Here is a 25,163-nt window from a genome sequence, read left to right as displayed (position 1 = left end):
AGAGGGGTGGGTGGGCGGGCAACTGCACGAGGGCCAGCAGGACCATGGCTGCTGTGTTAACGAGTCCACTGCCATAGCCCTCGGCAATCACCAGGCCTGCGGGCTTCCAGCTCCTGCCACAAGCCCCTGGACCTATGCTGGAGGGCTTCTCCAGCCATGGATGTCCCCTGCGAAGCACGTCTGCAGGAGCTGGTGGTGAGTATCCAGTCCCCTGTCTCCCTGAGGTCCCAGGAGGTCTGAGCCCCGGCTGCCCCCAGCCGGAGTCTGCCCATGACCTCCCCCAGCATCGACTGCCTTCCCTTCCCTGTCTGGATTCCCAGTGCCCTGCTGGGATCACCCCCTCCCCCAAAACATACCCCTTGCACCCAGATCCTTGTCTCAGGGTCAACTCTAGAAGTGAAAGTGAAGTCGCTCAAGTCATGTCTGACTCTTTGCGACCCCATGGACTGTAGCCTGCCAGGCTTCTCCGTCCGTGAAATTTTCCAGGCAAGAGTACTGGCGTGGGTTGCCATTTCCTTCTCTAGGGTATCTTCCCGACCCAGGGATTGAACCCAGGTCTGCACTGCAGGCAGACGCTTTGGATCCCTTGGGAAGAATCCAAATGACGAATAGTATCCACATGCCTCTGATCCTGATGTCCTTAAAGAAAGTCCTCAGAAGACCCTTTACCCAGTGGAAAAGGAAACTGTGGGAGAAAAAACGATTACTGGCCCCCAAAGAGGTCCAGACTCTAATTCCCAGAACCTGTAAAGTTTACCTTATATGACAAAAGGAACTTTGCAGGTGGGATTAAACTAGGAGATTTAGGATAGGGAGATTACCTGAGCGGGCCACAGATGTAATCACAATTGTCCTGATAAGAGAGAGGTCGAGGAAACCAGCACAGGGGAGGGAGGCCGTGTGACCTGGGAGTGGCCATAGGAAACGAATGCAGGAACTCAGAGGCAAACGGGCAGCGGTCCTCAAAGCACGGCCCCGGGGCCAGCAGGATTAGCAGCACCTGGCATCTGCAAACCCCCGGGCCCCGCTGCAAAAAGTCCGGGGTGGGCCCAGCAGCCTGGCTTAACAAACCTTCCCAGTGACTCTGGTGCTGGCTGTAATGGTTAACCATGGCCAGACATTAGCATCACCTGGGGACCACTCACCACTCACTCTCCATGCCTGATCTTACACACCTCCTACCCCAGAGAGTCTGATGCAATTGGTCTGTTTGACCAGGACACTGGGTACCTGTAATACATCCCAGGTGAGTCTCATATCTCTCTGAGGAGAACCAGTGCTGCACCTTGAGAACCACTGATCCCGGACGTTAAGTTTCAGACTGAGCTTTGCCGAGTTGGGACTTCCGGAAAAATGCCAAGATGGATAAAGAAGGAGCGAACAAAGTCCAAAACAGCAGGATGGGGCCAGACAGGAGGCGGTGAGGAGGAAGTCAGCCCAGTTGCGAGACGGGAGCATGTGGTGGGGACTCAAGAGCTGACAGTTGTTTTGGTATCAGGATGTGGGTGAGGATGGCCAGGGTGCCCTGGTTTCCAAGAGGTGTTTTGGTTTTTAAGAGACATCAGAAATACAGTTTTAGGGGCCTCCGGAGTCGGTGATGGACAGGGAAGCCTGGCGTGCTGCAGTCCATGGGGTTGCAAAGACTCGGACACCACTGAGCGACTGAACTGAATGGGTGGCTTCAGTGGTAAAGAATCTCCTGCCTGTCAGTGCAGGGGACATGGGTTCCATCCCTGATCCAGGAAGATGCCACACGCCATGGAGCAGCTCAGCCTGTGCGGCACGACTATGGAGCCCACGCGCTGCAGCCACTGAAGCTCTCGCACCTCAGAGCCTGTGCTCAGCGACCAGAGAAGCCACCGCGATGAAAAACCCTCGCACCGAACTAGAGAGAAGCCCCTTCTCTCCACAACCAGAGGAAAGCCCGCATGCAGCAATGAAGACCCAGCACAGCCAAGAACAAAATTACTTTAAGAAAAAAATAAATTTTAAAAATTGTTAACTTGATTTTTAAATGTTAGCAAACAAGGCAACTAAAAATTTTTTATCTCTTTTTTTTGTATTGGTACTGCAACACAAAGGCTGGGTACAGTGCCACATGAAGACTGGATGTGGTCCTCGGGCAGCTGGTTTGCTACAGGGGTCTTTCATTCACCCCTTGGGCCCAGGAGACTAGTCTTCTCTGGATGACAGCAGGAACTCCACGGGCAGAAAGTATTTTTCTGCTCACTGCTGCATCCCAGCTCCAGGTACGAGTTGGGGCTTCTTTAGTGTTTAATGAATGAATACATTTAAATTTATTGTCTTATAGCAATCCTGTGAGATTATTGTACCCACTTTACAGATGAGGAAATCGGGGCTCACACCACAATTATTATGTGAACATCCAACAATCACACAGGATTCAAACTCAAGACCCTCTCAGGAGGGACAACTGTGAAGAGCAAATACACTGCAGCTGTGAAAAAGTCTGGCAAAAGAAGGGTCTGGGGCGCTTGGTACCAGTTATAAGAGCAATGAGAGCGAGCAGCAGTTACCATGTGAACCGCATTTCAGGAAGACTGGTCACCTGCCTACATCGTGACTCATGGACGTCACAGGGATTTCTGTTCCTCCTGGAGCTGTCGTTTTTGTATGGTTGTGGGTCTGAGGGGACTTCCCAGGTGGTGCTGTTGGTAAAGGACCCGCCTGCCGGTGCAGGAGATACAGGAGGTGTGGGTTCCATCCCTGGGTCGGGAAGATTCCCCTGGAGAAGGGGATGGCAGCCCACTCCGATATTCTTGCCTGGAGAATCCCACGGACAGAGGAGCCTGGTGGGCTACAGTCCACGGGGTCACAAAGAGTTGGACGGGACTGAAGTGACTTAGCGTGCATGCATGCGCGTGGGTCTGTGGAAAGCAGGCTTGGGTAGGGTGAATGACAGTGTCAGGCTTGACCCAGCTAACCCGGAGAGGAAGTCGTCATCTTTCACTCCCACTTCTCTCTGAGATGAGAGGCTTCTACTGCTTCATTAGGAGGCTTAGGGTGGGGCGAAGTGGGCAAGCTGGGACCCCTGGAAGGCCCTCTAATTTAAGAACCCTCTCTGATTATATTATGCAGAGGAAATATGGGGAGCTAAATCGGAGGAGATGGCTGGGAAGTACATTACAGAACATTAAACAACAGTCGACCGGCTTCAGACACAAATAAATGGCCAGTAGTCTACTGCCAAGAATACAATCGGTCCCGAGCGGTGGCCTGGCTGGCTTCCAGGCAGGGGAGTGCAGGGCTGGACACCAGTCCTATAGGCCACGAACGCCTGCCCTAGTCCCATCCCAGCACCCACAGGAGAAGACTGAGGCAGCCAGACAGACCTCACAAGTGTCCCCATGGCCTCACTTTTCAGCACTGGATGTGGGCCTTCTCTCCGTCTTGTCCTGAGCCCTGGACCCAAGCATCACCTGGTGAGCTCCTGCCTGCTTGGGAAACCCTGTGATGCAGAAGGGAAGCCACGTGTGTCTCTGGGCAGAGCCGTCTGGTTGGCACCCTGGAGAGCATGTCTGTGAAATGCTGGTGCTCTGGCTCCAGAAAGCCTCATCCCCCACGTGCCCTGGTTGATGCCCACCTGACCAAAGCACACTTTGGCTTAGAGCTTTAGCTCCTCTTATAGCACAAATGGGCTTCCCAGGGGATGCTAGTGGTAAAGAACCCTCCTGCCAATGCAGAAGATATAAGAGACACGAGTTTGACCCCTGAGTCAGGGAAATCCCCTGGAGGAGGGCATGGCAACCCACTCCAGTGTTCTTGCCTGGAGAATCCCATGGACAGAGAAGCCTGGTGGGCTACAGTCCATAGGTCAAAAAGAGATTGACGTGACTATAGTGACTTAGTATACACACACACACATATGACACAGATACCTCTGAAGAAAGATAAACCCGTTCCCTGGCAAGTCATTCACACTTTAGTATGAATTCATCATGTCACTCTCTTGCTAAATGCACTGACATCCTGAGGAGAAGGTGGGAAAGTATGGAGAATACAGACCAGGAACTGGATTTTTGGAGGCTGGGGTATAGGTAGGACTTTAAAAGCTAGTATCACTGTTTATCCCTGGCCATAGCAGATTTGGTCTATGTTGGTAAGAGCCCTGGAATTAGAGTCAGTGGGTAGGTTCCAGTCTCTAGCTCTCCCAACACCAGCTGTGCCATCTTGGGTGGTCACTTAACCTCTCTGAGCCTTCATTGCTCCTGCTGAAAAGCAGGAATGAGACCACACCCATCCCAGGTGCTGTGAAAGTTGCAGAGATTGAAGTGTGTGACAGGCCTGTCCTATAAATATCACCATCCTTGAGTCTGTGCCACCACATTCTAGAAACTGTACAATGATGGAGCCATGTCTGTGGATGGACCCTTGAGCTCAGTGAGAGCACAGACCACCGTGATTCCAGCTGGGCCCACCAGACCCAAGCCAGATCAGCTGACCCTTAGCTGACCCACAAACACATGAGCTTCAACAATAAACAACTGTTGCTCAGCCACTGAGTATTATGGTGGTTTATCCCCCGGCAAGGATTGAAATAATACACCAAAAGTTAGGGCTTCTGACACTTTCTATTTTAGGGCTATGTTCAATAGAAATTAATATACCTGACACGTCTCTGCCTTCTTAAGCAAAATAAAGGGAACACAATTTTCACAATCTTCACTGGGTCATTCACGTTCACCACAGTGCCAACCAGGAAACGAGCTGCAAGTCGATGGTGCCTTTGCAGACAACATGCAGAACAGAGGCTCCAGACATAATTCCAACCTGCTATCCTTTTTGATCCCTTGGTTCTTTACCCTTTCTCTGGCGATCAGTTGTGTCAGCTGTCTCTGTCTGTGTTGTCACTGTGTCTGTTTAAAGTAGCAGCCCCTGCTAGATCCTAGTCTACGGTGCTCAGCTAACTCACCACCCCCAAGAAGCCTGCTCTCCTAGTCTGCGGGGATGACGCCCTTCTAAGCACTCCCAGGCTTGCAGTGGGGGCCTGAGCTCGTTTCCGGGTATCCACCACGGGTGCTGAAGTACCGGAACTGCCATCATTGGTTGCAGCCTCTTGGATGCCGTTTGCTCCCTTTCTGGGCCTCTCGGGGACCCGGCGATGGGGCTTCCAGGCCCTGACTATCTGCCTCAGAGCACCGGGATGTGTCTGGGGGTGCTGGAGGCCAGTCTTTCCTGAAGGGAGTGAAGGAAAGGACCAGGCTTCCTCCATCTCGGCCCACCTCTCCCTGGTCCAGCTTGTCTCATGCCCCCACATGGCACTGAGCACAGGGCCTGGCACACAGCAGGCACCCCCTGAGCTATGGCGGGTGGAGTGAAAGGGCTTCCTGGTGGCACTTCTCACTGTGTGCACAGGGCCAGGCTTCTTCAGGAGAGTGAGCTTCTGGATACAGACTGTTTCACATCAAATTGCTGGAAAATTGTTTTCAAAAAGTTAAAATTCTCCTGTGTTTAAGGAACAAGTTCCCATTTCTGAACTGTGCTATCTGGTGACCTGATGACAGGGACAAGGCAGAGAGACTCCATGGGAGGAGGAAGATTTTTTTTTTTTTTGCTCCGTTGAGCTGACACCTCAGTGACTTCCCCTAGAGCAACCCCCATCATTTTACCAAATGTCCAAAGACCACTAGAAGATCTGGATTTAGCAGCTCACGACGAAGGGCCTCTGGATGGGTGGGCTAACCCTTCTTAGCTCCCAGTTCTTCACTCAACCAGGGGCTGACCCCCACGACTGCGCCAGAAGCTCCCTTGCCCTGGCTTCCAGTTGGGTTTGGCCCAGGGGAGGCACTGCCAATAGATGGTTGGGTTGGAGAAGTGGAGTGATCTGGGGATGCTATCTGCTTTGGGTCAGTCCCAGCTCTCCCGGGATCCAGTTCCCGCTTCTCCCTCAAGCACAGGGTGAGGAAGGCTCCCGGGGTTGCTAATTTCTCAGCCTCCCTTCTGGGCTGCCTTATGCCCACCCACACCTCTGAATGTGGTCCCCTCATTCCAGCCTCAGTTCCTTTCTCTTCCACCATTACCCTGACTGAACAGTCTGTACCAGGTCTCACCTAAGAGACGTCTAAGCCATGCTGAGCCTCTCTCGAGGGCCAGGAGTTCAGAAAAAACCCAAGGCTCTCTTCTCTCCAGCTTTCGGAACTTGTTAGGCACTTTGGCTGCCTCTAAATTAAGTCGTGCGAAAGGAAGGCAGACTCCAGCCTACAGATGAGAAGAGTTTTCACTCCCTCATTGACTCATCCAGTCACCAAATATTTATTGGACACCTCCCCACTATTTTCCTGGGGAATTAGGAATAGTGGCCAAGATTGTGTAGTGCCTGCCCAACTGGTGCTCACAGTCTAATGCCAACCACCTCCCAGAAGCCAGAGAGCCCCCCCACACACCCCAGATCAGGGCTGGAACTGAGTTTCCTCGAATCCTGAGACTTCAGCAGATTCTCAAAGGAGTCAAGCTAGGTTGAGAACCACCAAACAGACCAAAGGAACCAGCGCACTTCGCTCCTGAAGTGGGGAGTAAAGACCTTCTCACTCCCAGAAGCCTGGCGCTTTCTACTTGAATGGGGGGAGAGGCTGAAGAAACACACCTGTGGCAGCCTGGCCGTCTGCCATTTCCTGCTCCCCAACATTCTCCACCAACTCCTGTCCCCTCCTCTAGCTCCCCTGCGTGTTTATAATTTGCCCCACGCCCTTCTCTGAGCCCTTCCCTAGGGGCCCACAGACGTTGGCAGCTCAGTATGTCAGCAGAGCGTTGTTATGAATGGACGGGCCTGGGCACTGGGAGGGAGCCATGTCCTGCCTCCGGGAGCCTGTGTCCAGCAAAGCGAGGGACAGGGCGATTCCTGCCTCAACTCGGGCATGTCTGAGACTCGCGTTGGAGGGCTTGACGGAAACAGCTTTCTCTGCAAAGGGTCAAGGGTGACTGAGGTGAGCTGAGGGGGGCAGTGAGGGCCCAGGCTGCCAAGCCTGGGGTCTGTCTGCACGCCCCCCCCCCCCCGGCCCTCAGGAAACATCTGAGTTTCCTCAGAAAGGTTGACACAGGCCGGCCAGTAACCCAATACTTTCCCTGTCCGGGGTTGGGCAGGACAAGGACACTAGCCTGGAGCCCTCTGGAGAGGTTGCCGGGCTGGGGGCTCAGAGGGCCCCCTGACCCCCCAGCGCTTCAGGTGTCCACTCTGCGCCCCATCCCCCTCTCCCCGAGAAGCCCCCTTCAGGGAGAAAGTTCGACAGGAAAGGAGACAGCGCTGGAGAGACGGGAGACCTGGTCCCCAGGCTGCAGGGGCCCCGAGCTCCCCAGGGAACCAGCGGGACGCCCCTCGCAGCAGGCCAGCCTGCAGGGCAGCGGGCCTCTGGGGGCCGAGCGCCCCCGCCCCAGGGACGGGGTCAGGGGTGCGCTGCCAGCAACGTCTGGACTCACTTCCCTCACTTGCACGCTCCCCCCAATTCCTGACCAAAACGCCATCCTGCGGGAAGTGAAGCAGTCTGTCCAGGGGTCCCACGCTCTGAGCAGCTGCTGGGGACAGGCACAGAAGGGGCGTCCCACAGGGACAGCCAGCCGCGACCCCAGGCCGCTCCCAGCCAGCCCCCCTCCAGCCCGAGGCGCCGCGGCCAGGCCTCCTCCCTCCCCGGCCAGGGACGACGGAGGGGAGACGGGCGGTCGTGGTCCCGCTTTACCTGCTGAAATCGGGAGCACGCTGGTGAGGAAAGTGGGCTGAGACACGGTGAAGCGGAAGAAAAGCTGAAGGTAAATCCCCAGAGTCACTGGGTGCAGGACAAGCATGCCGGCTGCGGTCTGGAAAGTGTCAAGTTCTCAAGGCAGGGCTGCAGGGAGCCGGGCTTATCTCTGCTTTGTCTTCCTCTCGCGGTTGGCCTCTCTCTCTGCCTCTCTCTCTCTCCCTCTCTGCCTCTCTCTCTCTCTCCCCACCGTCTCCCTCCCCTCTCTCCTTTCCCCATGCCTTTACCAAGAAAGAATGCCAACCATTTCCCACTAAACCTCCTCCCGTACTACACAGGGTTATATTTATCTTAACCCGGGCTCAAATGCCCATGTTAAAGTTAAGATATCTGAATTTTCTTTTCTGCAGACTATGGAGAGATGCCACTGAAGAAGTGACTTAAAAAAAAGGCGGGGGCAGTGAAATCTCAAATGGCCCCTAGAAGCGGTCCTCAAGGGCAGTCAGACTTTTTGATTGATCATCCACCAGCACCTGCCCCCTCCCAAGCAAGGTGCTCTGTAGATCCCAGAGCCGACTCAGACTCTCAGGATTCAAACTGACTTCCATGGAGACCAAGCCTTCTGCTGTCAGCCTGTGACACTTTGACTCACTGGGGGACAAATGTTATGATGACCCTGGATTTTTTTCTTTAATCATCCAATAAAACGTGGGGGAGGGGGGCGTGGTGGGTAGTGGTGAATTTATATTTTCCAAAACAGCTTTCTTTTTCCATTAAAAATTCTCATTTTTTCTCTACTATTTCTAAACTTTTTTTAAAAAAAGAATTTGTAACCTTTTATCTATGCAAAGCAATGGGTGAAAAATGAAGTCAGTAGATTATAAAGCGAATGATTATTGATCATACTGCGTTAGGGAAGTAACATGATTGACTTGACTTTTGGCTAGACAAAACTCTTCAAATAAAACGTCACATCATTCGATGAATCCTCTTATGAGTTTGTAGACTGTTATAGACTGTTAAAGAGATCTTTAGTTCTCTCGATATAAATAATTAAATAATAATCTACAGAGATGCTCATTTTGCTTTAATCTATATAACATACTCCCAGTCCCTCATGGGAACTAATTCATACCCTGAGAAAACCGTAATACAAAAAACACGTGTACCCCAATGTTCTCTGCAGCACTATTTACAATAGCAAGGACTCGGAAGCAAACTAGATGTCCGTTGACAGATGCATGTCTAAAGAAGCTGTGGTACAGACATACAGTGGAATATTACTCAGTCATAAAGAGGAGCAAAATTGGGTCATTTGTAGAGGTGTGGAGGGACCTAGAGCCTGTCATACAGAGTGAAGTTAGAAAGAGAAGAGCAAATACCGTATATGAATGCATATATGTGGGATCTAGAGAAACGGTACGAATGAACCTATCTGCAGGGCGGGAATAGAGGCGCTGACGTAGGGAGCCATGGACACATGGACACGGAAGGGGAAGGGAGGAGCCGGACGAATGGAGAGAGCGGCACTGACGTGTACAGGCTGCCACGTGTGAGACTGGCGGCTAGTGGGAAGCCGCTGCGCAACAGGGAGCTCGGCCTGGCGCTGTGACGACCTCAAGGGGATGCAGGGCGGGAGGCTCAAGGGGGACGGGATGAACTTTGCACAGAGCTGATTCACACTGAGGCACAGCGGAAACTAGCACCACACCGTAAAGTGACTTCACTCCAATAGAAAAAGAAAAAAATAAAAAACTGACTCTGGGGTGCCGGAGCTGAGCTCAGGAAGGGCAGGATGGGGAGAGGTGATGCCCGCAGCTCCGGGCCCAGGGGCTGGAGCTCTGCTGTGACCGGGGACAAACTGCCTGATCCCTCTGAGCCTCAGTTTTCTCCTTGACGGCCTGTTGGAAAGGGTACGTGAGGTAGCACGGGCTGAGTCATATACGGATTGAAGGTTTGTATACAGACAACAAAAATGAAGCCTGAGGAGGCACGGTGGACCGGCGGCTGAGCTGGCCACCCGCAGCCCCCCAGTCCCTGCGGGGCATGCCCCGCTCCCCCACCGGAGGTGGGGGCCTGTTTCCCCTCCCGTCGAGTCTGGGCCGGCCTTGCAGCAAGCTCTGACCCTCAGGACGCGGCGGAGGTGACAGCGCCATTTCTGGGCCTGGCCTCAACAGGCCTGGCAGCTTTGGCTTTTGCCTCTCCTTGGAAAACAGCTGCCACATTCAAAAGTCTGGACTACTGACTAGGCCACAAGGAGAGGGAAGCCGCTGGGACTGGCCATCTGGCCATCTCACTCAAGGCCCTCGACAGGAGAACGAGGTCAGTCTGGATCATCCAGCCTCATTCAGGTCTCCAGATGATGGCAGTCACCGAAGGGACCCGGTGAAGCCAGCTGAAGAACTACACAGTGGACCCAGCCCAGACGACAGAGTCAGGCGCAAGCAAGTTGCCTGTTGATTTGCCTTCAGGGTCCCGAAGCCACTAGGTTTTCAGATGATTTGTTACGGCAGCAATAGCTAACTAATAGACCATTTAGGAGAAAAGTAGGAAGAATATACTCGAGTTACATTCAAAATGAACAACCGGACAGCTTAAAGAAAGGGGGACCCCATGTCGCTGTTCCCAAAATGTTTAAGAGAAGGATCATGATTTTTGGCCAAGTCCAGCCAGGAAATCCTCATGCTTGTTTGCATAACTCTGGAAGCCTCCAGCCCCAGCTGTGGGCTTTGGGTGCCTTGCAGAAGGTGTGGGCTACGTGAGGGGAAGATAATTTTTCAGTCACTTGGTGCCAGAACCTGGACTTTCACCATCCAGTGCTGACTCCTCCTCTGAGAAGCCAGAGGGACTGCTCCTCTCAGCACCCAGATCTCGCCACTGCCCATGCAATTGCCACAGATTCTGTTGCTACGTCCTGCCCGTGACAACGGCCGGTATAGTGTCTGAACTGCTTCTCCACCACCATGCGTTGCTGTTTAATCTGTGTGAATTTCCCTGAGGGCGTCCCTGGTGGCGCAGTGGGGAAGAGTCTGCCGGCCCATGCAGGAGACACAGGAGATGGGGGTTTGATCCCTGGCTTGGGAAGGTCACCTGGAGTAGGAAACAGCAACCTGCCCCATTTTCTTGCCTGGAAAATCCTACAGACAGTGATGCCTGGAGGGCTACCGTCTGTGGGATCTCAGAGAGCTGGACACGACTGAGTGACTGAGCGCGCGCACACACACACAATTGTCCCTAAAGATAGGGGACTGTTTCAGAGCTCTGTGCACCCCCCTCAGCTCCCAGAACAGCTCCCGTGTCAGTTAGTGTGGTCCAGTCACACCACTGTAAGATGAAAAGAAAGCAGGAAGCAGGATGCAACCTTGCGCTCCAGCCACGCTGAGGGGCTGGAGCTTCCCAGCAGCCCTTGCCTGCACACATGCAGCTGTGGGCCAGGGCCTGGGCCAGGGAGACCTGGGGCCAGTAAGGGGCTTGTGGACCACGGCCTGCATGCAGGAGGCTGAGCGTGCACTCAGGCCACACGGGGGAAGTCACTGCTCATCTAAATATGCAACTGAGACCTCCACCCTCTGGGCAGGCCCCAGCACAGAGGCATTTATAGGCCCCCAATATTTATTAAACCATGTTTTGTAAATTTCCACTTCCCCTGGACCAGGTATTTTATGAGCCTGTTTCATATGAGGTTACCCTAACTGACCGAGGAAGAAATTATCATCTCTCTTGAAACTCTTCTGGAAGGGCTCTGAATCTTTCAGAATCTAATAACACAGGCTATTACATTTCTCTAGAAGGAAATGACCTGAGATTTGTGAAAGGCTGACACCAATAAAGCGAATCAGAGTTAGAGCCTTCCTTCCCAGACCCTGGAGGCAGGGGTGCACACTGAGGAGGAACGTGAGGGCACCCGTCGCTCAGCGCTGAACAGACACGCGCCATTTCACTCAGAGCTTCCCCAGAAATGCTCATGCTGCTGCCTGGTGGTTCAGATGCAAGGATATTCATCACAGCCTCAGGTGTGAGACAGACCTTCCCTCCATTCAGCGAAGCGTTATACAGACTTTACAAGGGGTACGGTTCGCTGTGGTTTAGTCGCTCTGCCGACTCTTGGTGACCCCAAGGGGTGTAGTGTGCCAGGCTTCCCTATCCTTCACCACCTCCTGGAATCTGCTCAAACTCCTGTCCATTGAGTCAGTGATCCTATCCCACCATCTCATCCTCTGTCGTCCCCTTCTCCTCCTGCCCTCAGTCTTTTCCAGCATCACGGTCTTTTCCGATGAGTCAGCTCTTTTCATGAGGTGGCAAAAGTATTGGAGTTTCAGCTTTAGCATCATTCCTTCCAAAGAAATCCCAGGGCTGATCTCCTTCAGAATGGACTGGTTGGATCTCCTTGAGTCCAAGGGACTCTCCAGAGTCTTCTCCAACACCACAGTTCAAGAGCATCAATTCTTCGGCGCTCAGCCTTCTTCACAGTCCAACTCTCACATCCACACATGACCACTGGAAAAACCATAGCCTTGACTAGACGGACCTTAGTCGGCAAAGTAATGTCTCTGCTTTTGAATATGCTGTCTAGGTTGGTCATAACGTTTCTTCCAAGGAGTAAGCGTCTTTTAATTTCATGGCTGCAGTCACCATCTGCAGTGATTTTGGAGCCCAAGAAAAGAAAATCTATCACAAGAATACTGGAGTGGGTTCCTCCAGGGGAATCTTCCTGACCCAGGGATTGAACCCGGGTCTCCTATGTTGCAGGCAGATTCTTTACCCACTGAGCCACCTGGGAAGCCCAACCCTTACATTGGCCCCTACAGAAAAATTAGCTCAAAGTAAACTATAGACCTAAAGGTAAGAGATAAAATCATTAAACTTTTAGAAGAAAATAAAAGAAAGTCTTAGTGACCTTGGGTTAGGCAAAAACTTCTCTTTTTAAATTAAATAAATATTTAATAAAATTCTGTATATTTAAGGTTTAACAACATGATTTGGGGGTGTACATATATATTGTGAAATAATTAGCCAAGCTGATTAACATATTCATTACCTCACGTGTTTGTCTGCTCTTTTCTTCCTAATGAGAACACCTAAGAAGCACTCTCTTAGGGACTTGCTTGGTGGTCCAGTGATGAGATTCCACCCTTCACTGCAGAGGCACAGGTTCAGTGATCCTTGGCTGGGGAACTAGGATCCTGAAGTCACGCAGTGTGGCCAAAAAAAGAAGTACTCTCTTAGAAAATCTGAAGTATACAAAACAGTATTATTAACTGTAGTCACTATGCTGACTTTAGACCTCTAGAATTTATTTATCCTATGTAACTAAAACTTCGTACCCTTTGATCAACATTTTTCCATTCACCTCCTCACCTCTAGTAACCATTCGTGCTTCTATGAAAAAAAAAAATATTTCCTAAGGACAGAAAAAGCACAAACAATAAAAGGAAAAAAATCTTCACTGGACTCATCAAAGCAGTAAAACTTCTACTCTTCGAAAGACAATGTTAAATTGAAAACATAAGCCAAAAACTAGACAAAAATACTTGCAAGACACATACAAGGGACTTATATTCAAAATACACAAGTAACTTTTACAACTCAATAATAATGAAACAACCCAACCAAAATAAATGGGCAAAAGGTGTGAGTATGAATGGATACTTTACCAAAGAAGATACCTGAATGGCAAACAGGTACATGAAAATACAACATCATTAGGGATTCAGTTCAGCTCAGTCAGTTCAGTTCAGTCGCTCAGTCGTGTCCGGCTCCTTGCAACCCCCTTAATCGCAGCACGCCAGGCCTCCCTGCCCATCATCAACTCCTGGAGTTTACCCAAACTCATGTCCATCGAGTCAGTGATACCATCCAATCATCTCATCCTCTGTCGTCCCCTTCTCCTCCCACCCTCAATCTTTCCCAGCATCAGGGTCTTTTCCAATGAGTCAGTTCTTCACATCAGGTGGCCAACGTGTTGGAGTTTCAGCTTCAACATCAGTCCCTCCAGTGAATATTCAGGACTGATCTCCTTTAGGATGGACTGGTTGGATCTCCTTGCAGTCCAAGCGACTCTCAAGCATTTTCTCCAACACCACAATCATATATAAAAAGCACCTTAATCTTCTTATACCTGTTATACCTTTTAACCTTATACAAATGATATTTGTAATAGTGGATATTTTTACAGTGAGCATTCTTTCATCTGTAATTTAAAAATAAGAGGACTTTTCATTTTTTTCTGAAATCAAATTCTCAGCCACCTTAGGAGTACAGCAGAAGGAAGAAAGGGAAGAGGTGTCTTTCCTGCAGGTCCAAGGTCCAACAAGTCCCCGCTGACCTGCGGAGCAGGGCAGACAGACGGTTATTGTTTGGTCCTGGCAGAGAAGAGAGCTGTGAGCCTGGTCTTTCTGGCCGAGAATGGAGGCTGATTCAGGGACACTGAGCCCTGTCTACCTCCCCATGGCCGCTGGCAGCTGCGTCAACAGGAGGCACACAAGACGGGGCAGCTGGGAGGCCAGAGAGAGGCCATCCTCGCAGCTCTGCTGGAGCCGTCGGGGCAGTGGCGCACTGGACTGGAAAGCTCCTGGTCACCAGTCTAAGGGGCCCAGGCCCCCAGCCTTATGGCCCTCCTGCAGGGCAGGAGGGGGCTGTCCTCACTGTCGGGGAGGAGATTTGCCCTGGGTCCCCTGGGGTAATGTCACAACAGCGACAATAATCTCACTCAACGTGGTTTTTCCAACACTGGGCTGGAGGTGCACCCATTCTAACTCCACTTTTTAAAAAGCAGAGGGGTTTACGTAAGTTGAGACACGTGGCCTCTTGTAGGTCCCTCTTGGTAGCATATCAAAGCCCCCGGGAAGTTCTCCTAAAAAGCATTTGGCACAAAATCTCTTTTAATTTAATTCCTATTATTTAATCCCCCCTTTTCTTTTTCCCTCTGCCCCCAAACTTTAAACTTTTTATTTTGTTTTGGAGTTATAGCTGACGAATAAGGTGGTGGTAGTCTGAGATGAGCAGTGAAGAGACTCAGCCATACATGCATGGGAATCCATCCCTCCCCCAAACCCTTGCTCCTTTTTTGAAAGTATTGATTCATTTAGCTGCATCAGGTCTTAGGCGCTGCATGAGGGATCTTATTCCCGAACCAGGGACTGAACCCAGACCCACTGCACTGGGAGAGTGGCGTCTTAGCTACTGAACCATTTGGGAAGCCCCAATCCCCTTCTTTTCTTACGTTTTATACAATAAATGTGTCATTGGTGTGCTAAATAAATAATTCCTATGTAGGGCTTTACTTTCTAATAAGTTTTTTAACAGTTTTTTTTTTTTCCATTTGCAGTGCACAAGGGAGGCAGCAGGACTAGATTTATAATAATTCCCATATTACAGATGAGAAAATTGAGGGTTATGTGAGGCTCCAGGGACAGCAGCAGAGGTTTAGGCCACGTTCCGGCAGGCAGAGCCATCTCTGACGAGACTGGACCTGACCCCTTGCGCCGCCTCGAGAGTCAGAAGCCAGTCTGTGCTCCGGGGCCTCAAGCCAGCCTGCTCCCCAAGGGAATATCAGCCAGCCTCGTCTCTACCTGATGCCAGACTCAGACATGTTGTGAGTCCAAGAGCCGTTCAGCTGTGAAGAGGGGACGCCGCATCCTTGGTGGGGAAACAGGAAAGTCACAGCTTCAAGACAAGAAGTCAGGAGTGGGTGGAGATGCCGGAGGAGGCCCCCCCGGTGATCTGTGACAACCGAGGATGGATGGTTCTGAATTGATGGCCACAGGCCAGGAAAACATCCTGACTCCTGGGCAGAGCCAGCTTCCTGCTGCTGCTGCTGCTGCTGCTAAGTCGTTTCAGTCGTGTCCGACTCTGTGCGAACCCATAGACAGCAGCCCACCAGGCTCCCCCGTCCCTGGGATTCTCCAGGCAAGAACACTGGAGTGGGCTGCCATTTCCTTCTCCAATGCATGAAAGTGAAAAGTCAAAGTGAAGTCACTCAGTCGTGTCCGACTCAGTGACCCCGTGGACTGCAGCCCACCAGGCTCCTCCATCCATGGGATTTTCCAGGCAAGAGGACTGGAGTGGGGCGCCATTGCCTTCTCCGAGCCAGCTTCTTAACCTTAGTTATTTCAAGAATGGTAGAAATAAAGAGCACAAAACAATTGCTAAGCCACCAAAGTATCTCAGCACACTCAACCCCACTCTTACAGGTGGGGTGGTGTGAGTACCCCAGGTTTCCCAGAGGGTGAACCCTAGAACATAGCTGACCTTCGCTTTCTTCTTTTCTAGCCAGGCCGAACTATGCTCCCCGTTTACCGTTTGTACTTGCCGCATATTCATTCTGTATTCGTTGGGAGGACGTGTTCATTCTGTATTTGTTGGGTGAACGTGTTCATTCTGTATTTGCTGGGAGAAGGTGTTCATTCTGTATTTGTTGGGAGAATGTCCCCCCCTCACCCTATCGCCTCCGCCTACCTCTCCCCCCCGACCCCGCCCCATCACTCCCACCATCCCACCTTGGATGCCAGGAGACTGCATGGGGTGAGGAGGATGCTGCTTCGCAGTTCGAGCTGGCCCAGGGTAAAGCCAAGGCCTCCGTCTGGACGCTTGGATCTAGTCTCCGTGCAGCTGGAGGCAGAGGTCGCTGGCCACCTGGAGCAGGATGCCTCCTAACGCACTGCTGGGCCAGGGCCGCCCAGGACTCCGCAGGGGGGTGGGGACAGGGCCCCAGCTCTGTGTCATGGCCTCACGTCTCCCCAGCCACGGGAAGGGGGATCTAGGCCGATGCGAATAGCAGCAGCTGCTGAGGGGCGTCCTAGAACCAGGCTTCTGGTGGCTCAGAGGGAAAAGCGTCTGCCTGCAATGCGGGAGACCTGGGCTCAATCCCTGGGCTGGGAAGACCCCCTGGAGAAGGAAATGGCAACCCACTCCAGTATTCTTGCCTGGGAAACCCCATGGTCGGAGGAGCCTTGTGGGCTACAGTCCCTGGGGTTGCAAAAAGTCAGACATGAATGAGCAACTTCACTCTCAACCTCAGGGGAGAAGACACAGCCCCATGCTGTGTTCAACAAGACCCTGTGGTCCCTGCAACCAGGAGGTTCCCCATCTTGCCGGCTGTCTGGGAACAGACTGTACAAACTCAGGATGGGCGATATTTAATCCTCTCCTTAAAATATTAAACTGCTTTAAAAACAGCCACAGTGAAAGGACTATATCCACAAGGCTCAAATATATACCTACAGAAGCTGGGTTAAGAGAACAGGTGATTTTTCTTTTTTAAGGACTAGAGAGAGCAAAGAAAAAATGCTCCCTGTGGTTACCGTGAATTATGTGGTAACTGGTTTCCTTACATACAGAGTTTTGCAAACACACTTGTATCCTTAGGAAATGGATGGACAAGGCTAAATTGGAGAAGATGGAAATGGAAAAAAAAAAAAAAAAGGAAGGCAAGAAAGATTCATTTATTCAGCTAGTTCCTGCTGTGTCCCATGCAAAAATCTAAGAGTTGGGGGTTTAGTGTGAACTGAATCTATAAAATTCTTAACCCCCGGGAAATCACTTTCTAGTGAAGTCAGGACAGACAAGAAGCACAGTCCAGGCATGAACCAGACATTCAGACTAATACAGATTGGAGAGAGAGAGCTAATCAGGGTGGGCCTCCCCGAAGAGGTGACAGCTTGGCACAGAGACCTGAGGGGACATGGTGTTTGTTTCAGGAGCAGAAAGGAGGCCCCTGTGGCTGGAGCAGAGTAAGCAGGGGTGGGTGAGGGAGAAAGCGTGGGGGAAGGCACGTGGGTCAGGTCATCAGAGTCTGGCTTTAAGATGGAAGCCAGTGGAGGGTTTGAAGACAGGAGAGACAAGCTCCAACTCGTGTGGTAATGGGAGCACCCTGGCTTAGAAACGGTAAGAAACGGACTTGGAAATGGATGTGGGAGGGGGGTGCTGGGGGCCCCCGAGGAGGGTCCAGAAGGTGGAGATGAGAGAGGATGTGAAACACGGCCAGGCTGGGCGAGTCTCTAAGCTGGAGCGGGGCTGCGCTGATGGACGCCGGCTGCCTCCTCCTCACCGCGCGCTCTGGCCACAATCCGCCCAGCCTGCCCCTCGCCCCTCTGGACCTGTCTGTCTTTCTCGGGAAACCCTGGCCCTGAGACAGGCCTGGGCCCCGGGACCCTTTGCGGCGGTGCTCACACCTGGACACACGTCTCCTCAAGCAACAAAGCACAAAGGAACGACATGGGACTAAGCCAGCTGGGTGCACAGCACCCGGGGTGAGCTCCGGACCCCAAAGGGTGACAGAGGCCGGAAAGCACGGCTGCCACTTGTGAAGAGCAGGGCACCACGCGTGCAGACGCCGCCAGCCAGAGCGCTGCAGCCCCGCCCAGGGGCCTCTTCCTCCTGGTCTTTATAAAGTCAGCAGACCCGGTGTGCTGCCGTCCACGGGCTCACGAAGACTCAGACATGGCTGAGCCACTGCACAGTAGAAAGGAGAAGGGTATGGCAGCCCACTCCAGTCTTCTTGTCTAGAGGACCCCGTGGACAGAGGAGCCCGGTGGGCTGCTGTCCATGCGGTCGCACAGAGTTGGACACGACTAAAGCAACTTAGCGTGCATGCATGCATTGGAGAAGGGTATGGCAGCCTACTCCAGTCTTCTTGCCTGGAGAATCCCAGGGACGGGGGGGCCCGGTGGGCTGCCATCTATGGGGTCGCACAGAGTTGGACACAACTGAAGTGACTGCGCAACAGAAAGAACTGGTGAAGGACGGACGTCTCACGGGCTGGGCGGGTGTCGGACAAAGTGGAGACTGGGCAGGACAGCGAAGTCTTTCCTCAGACTCTGCAGAAGTTCTGGGCAAGGCCTGGAAGGGCTAGGACTGTGGATCCAGGGTCGGAGGCCCCTGCCATGCAGGCTCCTGGAATTTGGCAGGACGGTGGCTGGAGCCAATGAGGAAGGTACGAGGTGACTTCTTTTTTTTTTTTACTTTATTTTACTTTACAATACTGTATTGGTTTTGCCATACATCAACATGAATCCGCCACAGGTGTACACGTGTTCCCAATCCTGAAAATCCCTCCCACCTCCCTCCCCACACCATCTCTCTGGGTCATCCCAGTGCACAAGCCCCAAGCATCCTGTATCCTGCATTGAACCTAGACTGGCGATTCGTTTCTTACATGATAATATACATGTTTCAATGCCATCCTCCCAAATCATCCCACCCTCTCCCTCTCCCTCAGAGTCCAAAAGTCTTTACATCTGTGTCTCTTTTGCTGTCCTGCATACAGGGTTATCGTTACCATCTTTCTAAATTCCATATATATGTGTTAGTATACTGTATTGGTGTTTTTCTTTCTGGCTTACTTCACTTTGTATAATCAGCTCCAGTTTCATCCACCTCATTAGAACTGATTCAAATGTATTCTTTTTAATGGCTGAGTAACACTCCACTGTGTATATGTACCACAGCTTTCTAATCCATTCATCAGCTGATGGACATCTAGGTTGCTTCCATGCCCTGGCTATTATAAACAGTGCTGCGATGAACACTGGTGTACACGTGTCTCTTTCAATTCTGGTTTCCTCGGTGTGTATGCCCAGCAGTGGGATTACTTTAACTGTCATTCCCAGGGAGGGATTCTGGGGATACTCTGAGGTCTTTCTGACTTCAGAGGATAAAAACCCAGTCATCCAACACCTCCTGCACTTGCCCACATGTGATTTCTTGACAGTCTCACCCGCGGGAGGGAACGGTCACTCTCTCTGTGTTACAGATGCAGGAACAAAGGCCAGGGAAGGCAGCTGAGATGACTATACCAGGGCCACAGAACCAGAACGCAAATATCCTGGAGCCTGCGTTCTCCACACACCTCCAGCCCCAGTGCAGACACCACAGGGAATGGAGAGGGGGCCCTCCTGGGCATGGGATGGGCATGGACATGGCCCACTGGGGGCCAGCAGCAGGGCCTCATGGCCAGAGGGGCCTCAGAGGAGAGAGAACAGGCCAAGGTGCTGGAGGAAGGCAGGGCCCAGGGGCCTGGAACACAGAAGGTCTCTCAGTGCAAAAGACAGGCCCCGGGGGAAGATCCCACCCATGCGAGCCGCCAGCAGGGAACGGTAGCCTTGCCTTTCCCTCCTGTCTCTGCCATCCCAGAACCCCGGCTCTCTCCTCCCGGCAGAGCCTCCCCTCCCTTCATGCCCAGGTCCTCCCGGGTCTCCACGTGTCAGCGTTCCCTCCTCCGTGAAGACTCCCTGCACTAGGCGCGGCTGACCTCTGGACTCACCTCTCCCCACCCTGTACACCTGACCGGGGGTTGCATGCAAGTCTCAGCACCCAAGTGGGAACCGGGAGCACTTTATTAATTGTGGTAAAAGAAAAAAGCAAGACAGATTCTGGTGAAGGCTGAGCTGGGGAATATGGGTCAGACCTGGAAGCCACAGAAGGTTGCTTCTTCCTCAAGGAATTGAGATCGCCGGGCCTTCTCCCGGCTTCTGCTTACCTCCCCTCCAGAGAACAGGGGGTTGGAGGTCAGACCTGGGTGAGCCGCCCCTGTGATTCTCAGGAGGCCACAGAGCTGACCTTTGAGGCAGAGTAAGCCCATCCATGAGCTACATGGCCCTGTGAAGGTCCTGGGTTCTGACCCATGAGACATAACTGGTCGTTTTGAGAGAGCATGGTCATATGGCCTTAGACAGGGCAGCCCAGGGTGTAAGTGTGGGGAGAGGAGTCTCCTCTTCCACACTAGGGATTCAGTGTCCTACTTCTAAATGCCTTAGACAAGGCCTTGCCATGTGGTAGGAGGCCGTTTAAACTATTCAAAAAGGAAATGCTTGTGTATATTTATGTGTGCTAAGGTAAACGGAGCTCTAGTCTGTGCTTTCGATCTTGCAGTATGGGTACACGTCTCATTCTCTGAGTAGATTATTAATTCCTGGAGTACAAGGCTCTTGACTGGCTCACCTCTTTATCCTCCCAAGTGTCAAATGTGATACTATACCTTTGTAAGTGTTACATGAATTCATGAATGGATTTCCATGGTTTATGTGAGACAGATAAACTACACTGCAATATACCCAAATCCCTGAGAGTAATTCAACCTGGGTCAAGATTCCCCTTGCAACATCTCAGAGCAGACTTGTCTCTTGTCAGGAGAAACATATGTTTGCAGCTCCAGAGGCCTCAGGTTCCTTAGCTGTAAATGAAACCGACACACGTAAGGCACCTTTCTCACAGCCTGGCCTAAAATGTGAGGTTCCAGGTTCCCTGTGTAAGGTGGGGGGTCGGTGCGTGCCCTTTCCCCTACCTCCCCCAGGCTCTCTCCACCATGTCCAGACACCTCCCACATCAGGCATGCACCTGGCCTGGAACAAAACAACCAGTTCTGCCCCGCTCTGGCCTCTGTGCCTTAATGCCACGTCAACAACTCCTGAAAAATAGTCTTCAGAGGAGAAGATGCTCATGTATCCTCAATTACAGTCTGTGATTCTCCACAAAGTGTCTGGAAAGTGAATTAGCCCAATATATTCATTTGCTAGGGTGGCCATAACCAAGAGACCACAGACTAGGTAGCTTAAACAACAGATGTATTTCCTCACAGTTCTGGAGGCGAGAAGTCCAAAATCAAGGTGTCTGCAGGTTTAGTTCCCTCTGAGGCCTCTCTCCTTGGCTTGTGGACTGCTGCGTTCTAGCTGTGTCCTAACATAGCCTTGGGCTTCCCTGGTGGCTCAGAGGTTAAAGCGTCTGCCTCCAATGCAGGGAAACCCGGGGTCGATCTCTGGGTCGGGAAGATCCCCTGGAGAAGGAAATAGCAACCCACTCCAGTACTCTTGCCCGAAGAATCCCATGGACAGAGGAGCTTGGTAGGCTACAGTCCATGGGGTCACCAAGAGTCAGACACGACTGAGTGACATGGACATCCCTGAGGTCTGTGTTCAAACTTCCTCTTCTTATAAGGAGACCAGTCAGATTGCATTCAGTCAGTCGTCAGTTCAGTCACTCAGTCGTGTCCAACTCTTCGCATCCCCATGGACTGCAGCAGGCCAGGCCTCCCTGTTCATCACCAACTGCCGGAGCTTACTCAAACCCATGTCCATTGAGTAGGTGATGCCATCCAACCATCTCATCCTCTGTCAACCCTTTTTCCTCCTGCCCTCAGTCTTTCCCAATGAGTCAGCTGTTCGCATCAGGTGGCCAAAGTATTGGAATTTCAGCTTCAGCAGCAGTCCTTCCAATGAATAATCAGGACTGATTTCCTTTAGTATTGAGCGGTTTGATCTCCTTGCAGTCCAAGGGACTCTCAAGAGTCTTCTCCAACACCACAGTTCAAAAGCATCAATTCTCCAGCACTCAGCTTTCTTTATAGTCCAACTCTCACATCCATACATGACCACTGGAAAAATCATAGCTTGGACTAGATGGACCTCTGTTGGCAAGGTAATGTCTCTGCTTTTGAATATGCTGTCTAGGTTGATCATAACTTTTCTCTCAAGGAGCAAGTGTTCTTTAATTTCATGGCTGCAGTCACCATCTGCAATGATTTTGGATTCCCCCCAAAATAAAGTCTGTCACTGTTTCCACCGTTTCCCCATCTATTTGCTATAAAGTGATGGGACCAGATGACATGATCTTAGTTTTCTGAATAAAAGTTTTAAGCCAATTTTTTCACTCTCCTCTTTCACTTTCATCAAGAGGCTCTTTAGTTTTTCTTTGCTTTCTACCATAAGGGTGGTGTCATCTGCATATCGAAGTTATTGATATTTCTCCCAGGAATCTTGATTCCAGCTTGTGCTTCATCCAGCCTAGCATTTCTCATGATGTACTCTGCATAGAAGTTAAATAAACAGGGTGACATTATATAGCCTTGACGTACTCCTTTTCCTATTTGGAAAAAGTCTGTCATTCCATGTCCAGTTCTAACTGTTGCTTCCTGACCTGCATACAGATTTCTCAGGAAGCAGGTCAGGTGGTCTGATATTCCCATCTCTTGAAGAATTTTCCAGTTTGCTGTGATATACACAGTCAAAGGGTATGGCATAGTCAATAAAGCAGAAGAAGATGTTTTTCTGGAACTTTCTTGCTTTTTTGATGATGCAATGGATGTTGGCAATTTGATCTCTGGTTCCTCTGCCTTTTCTAAATCCAGCTTGAGCATCTGGAAGTTCATGGTTCATGTACTGTTGAAGCCTGGCTTTTAGAATTTTGAGCATTACTTTACTAGAGTGTGAGATGAGTGCAATTGTGCAGTAGTTTGAGCATTCTTTGTCATTGCCTTTCCTTGGGATTGCAATGAAAACTGACCTTTTCCAGTTCTGTGGCCACTGCTGAGTTTTCCAAATTTGCTGGCATATTGAGTGCAGCACTTTCACAGCAACATCTGTTAGGATTTGAAATAGCTGAACTGGAATGCCATCACCTCCACTAGTTTTGTTTGTAGTGATGCTTCCTAAGGTCCCCTTGACTTCACATTCCAGGATGTCTGGCTTTAGATGAATAATCACACCATCGTGATTATCTGGGTCATGAAGCTCTTTTGTGTTTCCCCCTCAGTCAGTCTCTCAGTCTTGTTTTTGCTGACTGTATAGAGCTTCTCCATCTTTGGCTGCAAAGAATATAATCAATCTGATATTTTGGTATTGACCATCCAGTGAAGCTTATGGAAGCTTCCATAAGCCTCTTATCCTTCTCCATCAGAGGGCAGACAGAATGAAAACCACAATCACAGAAAACTAACTAATCTGATCACATGAACCACAGCCTTGTCTAACTCAGTGAAACTAAGCCATGCCCTGTGGGGCTACCCAAGACGGACGGGTCATGGTGGAGAGGTCTGACAGAATGTGGTCTATTGGAGAAGGGAATGGCAAACCACATCAGTATTCTTGCCTTGAGAACCCCATGAACAGTATGAAAAGGCAAAAAGATAGGACACTAAAAGATAAACTCCCCAGGTGGATAGGTGCCCAATATGCTACTGGAGATCAGTTCAGTTCGGTTCAGTTCAGTTGCTCAGTCGTGTCTGACTCTTTGTGACCCCATGAATCGCAGCACGCCAGGCCTCCCTGTCCATCACCATCTCCTGGAGTTCGCTCAAACTCACGTCCATCGAGTCGGTGATGCCATCCAGCCATCTCATCCTCAGTTGTCCCCTTCTCCTCCTGCCCCCAATCCCTCCCAGCATCAGCGACTTTTCCAATGAGTCAACTCTTCGCATGAGGTAGCCAAAGTACTGGAGCTTCAGCTTTAGCGTCATTCCTTCCAAAGAAATCCCAGGGTTGCTCTCCTTCACAATGGACTGGTTGGATCTCCTTGCAGTCCAAGGGACTCTCAAGAGTCTTCTCCAACATCACAGTTCAAAAGCATCAATTCTTCGGCGCTCAGCCTTCTTCACAGTCCAACTCTCACATCCATACATGACCACTGGAAAAACCATAGCCTTGACTAGACGGACTTTAATTGGCAAAGTAATGTCTCTGCTTTTGAATATACTCTCTAGGTTGGTCATAACTTTTCTTCCAAGGAGTAAGCGTCTTTTAATTTCATGGCTGCAGTCACTATCTGCAGTGATTTTGGAGCCCAAAAAAATAGTTTGACACTGTTTCTACTGTTTCCCCATCTATTTCCCATGAAGTGATGGGACCGGATGCCATGATCTTCGTTTTCTGAATGTTGAGCTTTAAGCCAACTTTTTTGCTCTCCTCTTTCACTTTCATCAAGAGGCTTTTAGCTCCTCTTCACTTTCTGCCATAAGGGTGGTGTCATCTGCATATCTGAAGTGACTGATATTTCTCCCAGCAATCTTGATTCCAGCTTGTGTTTCTTCCAGTCCAGCGTTTCTCATGATGTACTCTGCATAGAAGTTAAATAAGCAGGGTGACAACATACAGCCTTGACGTACTCCTTTTCCTATTTGGAACCAGTCTGTTGTTCCCTGTCCAGTTCTAACTGTTGCTTCCTGACCTGCATACAAATTTCCCAAGAGGCAGGTCAGGTGGTCTGGTATTCCCATCTCTCTCAGAATTTTCCACAGTTTGTTGTGATCCACACAGTCAAAGGCTTTGGCATAGTCAATAAAGCAGAAATAGATGTTTTTCTGGAACTCTCTTGCTTTTTCCATGATCCAGCGGATGTTGGCAATTTGATCTCTGGTTCCGCTGCATTTTCTAAATCCAGCTTGAACATCAGGGGGTTCACGGTTCACATATTGCTGAAGCCTGGCTTGGAGAATTTTGAGCATTACTTTACTAGCATGTGAGATGAGTGCAATTGTGCGGTAGTTTGAGCATTCTTTGGCATTGCCTTTCTTTGGGATTGGAATGAAAACTGACCTTTTCCAGTCCTATGACCATTGCTGAGTTTTCCAAATTTGCTGGCATATTGAGTGCAGCACTTTCACAGCATCATCTTTCAGGATTTGAAATAGCTGAACTGGAATTCCATCACCTCCACTAGCTTTGTTCATAGTGATGCTTTTTAAGGCCCACTTGACTTCACTTT

The 25,163-nt window shown here is 50.8% G+C and overlaps 1 protein-coding gene across 1 annotated transcript in view; it reads right to left on the bottom strand.

Annotated features, from left to right (window-relative positions):
• The window catches only part of COLQ (collagen like tail subunit of asymmetric acetylcholinesterase), a 65,819-nt gene extending 57,927 nt beyond the window's left edge, over window positions 1–7,892 (bottom strand). Inside the window, exon 1 of the mRNA XM_040263727.1 lies at window positions 7,692–7,892. Within this exon, the coding sequence (XP_040119661.1) occupies window positions 7,692–7,797 (106 nt within the window). The 5' untranslated portion in view covers window positions 7,798–7,892. The remainder of the gene's footprint in view (window positions 1–7,691) is intronic.
• Window positions 7,893–25,163: the final 17,271 nt, after the last annotated feature.

The sequence above is a fragment of the Oryx dammah genome, unplaced genomic scaffold, assembly GCF_014754425.2.
Source record: "Oryx dammah isolate SB20612 unplaced genomic scaffold, SCBI_Odam_1.1 HiC_scaffold_2, whole genome shotgun sequence".
Lineage (NCBI taxonomy): Eukaryota > Metazoa > Chordata > Mammalia > Artiodactyla > Bovidae > Oryx > Oryx dammah.
The sequence above is the reverse complement of the archived record's forward strand: the minus strand, read 5'-3'. Positions and strand labels throughout refer to the sequence as shown.